This window comes from Arachis ipaensis, chromosome B03 (assembly GCF_000816755.2).
Source record: "Arachis ipaensis cultivar K30076 chromosome B03, Araip1.1, whole genome shotgun sequence".
NCBI lineage: Eukaryota > Viridiplantae > Streptophyta > Magnoliopsida > Fabales > Fabaceae > Arachis > Arachis ipaensis.
In genome coordinates, this window is record NC_029787.2 from 122,355,293 (window position 1) to 122,358,506 (window position 3,214).

General features: G+C 37.8%; 1 protein-coding gene across 1 annotated transcript; it reads left to right on the forward strand.

The window, feature by feature from the left end:
- LOC107631269 (UDP-glucose flavonoid 3-O-glucosyltransferase 7) lies at nucleotides 1,043-2,611 on the forward strand. The gene has a single exon (XM_016334663.2). The coding sequence runs from the start codon at nucleotides 1,192-1,194 to the stop codon at nucleotides 2,599-2,601; it is 1,410 nt and encodes a 469-aa protein (XP_016190149.1). The 5' UTR covers nucleotides 1,043-1,191; the 3' UTR covers nucleotides 2,602-2,611.

The following is a 3,214-nucleotide window of genomic DNA, read 5'->3' on the forward strand; positions in this document are numbered from 1 at the left end:
AATAATAATTCTAACATATATTTTAAGAGAGCACATAATAACTAAAGAGAAAGACTAGGGGACCAACACTTTTGTTGAAATTTGGCCAGCACTTAATCATCAAAAAAAAAATGATTAATCCTACACCATTAGATGTCATCTCACACCATTAAAAATATTGATGATGGCTAATTGATAGCTAAACATCACAAATTCTACTGCCCTAACACTCCTCATAACTAAATACTTGTTTTCTATTATTACTTCATTTTTTTTCCAAGAAAGTTTCTAAACGCTTTCGTTTTTCTTAGATTTGTTCTTTAATTCACGTGTTTAATGCAATATGCTACCTTATGTTTTAGCGACACATGCATTACTCCAATATTATTATTATTATGGGGAATGCTAGGGAGAGAATGACTTTATTGAACAACATGAACAACCACCAATAAAATAAAAACATACTACACCTCCAAATTAATCTTCTAAATTTTAATATTAAAATAACCATTCGTACACTAATAAAATAAACATCCGATATATTTATTATTTACATTATTTAATATTTTCATTATTTACCTATACTTTTCCATTTATTTAACTCCCTTGCGCAGTGAAGCCACTAATAATTAATAGTTTTACGTTGATTCCCAAATACCTAATCCCACTAATAATGATTAAAATATCAGTTTTTCTAAGAAATAATGACTTTTGTAAATAATATGAACAATAAATTTTATCATTAATTTAATAAAATAAAAAATACTATAATTTTAAATTATTTTTTAAATCTTAATATTAAGATAATTATTTGCACATTTAGTAAATTGAATATTCAATCATTATTAACTGTGCATGAATAAATTAAATCAAAAGAAATAATTATTCAATTAAAAATAATCAATATAATCATCGCAGATCTATTAAATTAAACATTTAATATATCTATTGTTCACATTATTTAATATTCTCATCATATACCTATACTTTTTCTTAAAATATAAATCGAGATCTTATCAGAGATTATTAAGACATTAATAGTTGTTGCATCGCAACAAAAATGGCAATGTGTATTGCAACATTAATTAATATTACACATGGTAGAATCACCTTATATTTGATCTTTTTATAAATGATGATAGTAGCAATTAGCAAAGCATCATATTACACAAACTTGAATTAGAGAAGAAAGCAAAGGGAAAAATCAATCCAATGAAGATATACATCCTTCCCTTTCTGGCACCAGGTCATCAAATCCCCATCGTTCACGTGGCACAACTCCTTGTCTCACGTGGCCATCACGTGACCATCCTCACCACCCCTTCCAACACCCACCTCTTGGCGGAGGCGGACAACGTCAACATCCACACCCTCCCCTTCCCATCCGACCAAGTAGGCCTCCCTGTCGGCGTCGAAAACATCTCAGCCGCCACCGATAGCACCACGGCCGGCAAGATCTACACGGCGGCGCACCTCATCGGGCCGCAAGTGGAGTCCTTCATGCAGCAATCGCCACCGGACGTATTCATCCCAGACACGACGTACACGTGGAGCAGAGCCGTGGCCAACCGCCTCGGTATCCCCAGGCTGATCTTCAGCCCTCACCTCATCTTCTTCGTTGCTATAATGGAAGCCATTAGATCGCACCCCGAAATCCTCGTTGATTCCGATGACACTGCTCCTTACACCATCCCTGGCCTCCCTCAACCCATCACCCTCTCCGTGAAGCCTTCACCAAGCCACCGCCAACTGATGGAGTCCATGGTTGACGCCGAAAGGGACAGCCTCGGAGTGATCGTGCTGAGCTTCAAGGAGCTCGACGGCGATTACGCCCAATACTACGAGAAAATCACTGGTGGGAAAGTGTGGCATCTTGGCCCCACTTTCCTCATGGTGCAGAAAACATTACCACTTCAGCAGCCAAGTAGCGACGCTGGTGAAGGTGAAAACGAGTGCTTGAGATGGCTTTCTTCCAAGAAGGAGGGTTCCGTGGTTTACGCTTGCTTTGGCAGCTTGATTCGTCTCGCGGACAAGCAGCTTTTCCAGATAGCGGCGGGCCTTGAGGCTTCGGGGCATCAGTTTGTTTGGGTGGTGCGTAGGAACAAGAGCAACAAAGACAAGTGGTTACCGGATGGGTTTGAAGAGAGGATGAAGAAGGAGGAGAGAGGATTGCTCATAACAGGGTGGGCGCCGCAGCCGTTGATCTTGAAGCATGCTGCTATCGGATGCTTTTTGACGCACAGCGGGTCCAGCTCTGTGATAGAAGCGGCGAGTGCGGGGGTGGTGACCGTAACGATGCCGGGATGTGGGGACCACTTCTTCAACGAGAAACTGATGACTGAGGTGCATGGGTTCGGGGTGGAGGTGGGTGGAGCTGAGTGGAGCTTATCGCCGTTCCATGAGAAGAAGAGAGTGGTGAGTGCAGAGATGATAGAGAAGGCGGTGAGGAAGGTGATGGACGGTGGAGAAGAGGCGGAGAGGATGAAGAAGAAGGCAAAGGAGATGCAAGAGAAGGCTTGCAGAGCGGTTGAAGAAGGTGGGTCCTCTCAGCAGAGTCTCTCGGAAATGATTCACCAACTCGAGCGGGTGGTGGTCTCCACTTCTGCTACAACCACCTTTTAGACTTCAATATTTCTTTTCCTTCTTTTTTAAGTTAGAAATAAAATTTAAATCTAAAAATTTTAAGTGAGGATGAAAAAAATTATGTTATTTAAATTATAATTTGTTGTTTTTGGTAGAATTTTTTTTTTCTGTCAATTGAATAAGTATTGAACTGAAGTATTGAACTGTGTTTGATTTTGTATTATTTTTAAATATTAATTAACTGTTTTACTAAAATTATTGCTTTCTAATATTTAAAAAAATAAATTTGTTTTTGGTTCTTATGGTTATATTCTCTTTTTAGACCCACCTTTAAACTTTTCAGATCAGCAATAAAGTAACTTTGGGCGGTGATATTTGAGTGAAATTCTCAAATCTGAGATATGTGATTGGTGTGTAATTTCACTAATTTGTGATTTCGGCGGAATTATATGTAATATCCAATTCGGTTATTGTTAATTCAAAAGTTAACATACTCCTTAAAAAAAATAAGACAGACCTTGTTATTTTGAATTAATGCAACTCTTTCGTTAAAAAATCTGAGTTAACAAATAAAAATTAATCAGCGGTTTTATTTGTAATATATAGAATTGATCAATTTATTTTTTTGAAAGAAAAAGTCTCGACATCAATA

Excerpts from the sequence above, each read along its gene's own strand:
- LOC107631269 (XM_016334663.2), top strand. The coding sequence starts at position 1,192 with ATGAAGATATACATCCTTCCCTTTCTGGCACCAGGTCATCAAATCCCC.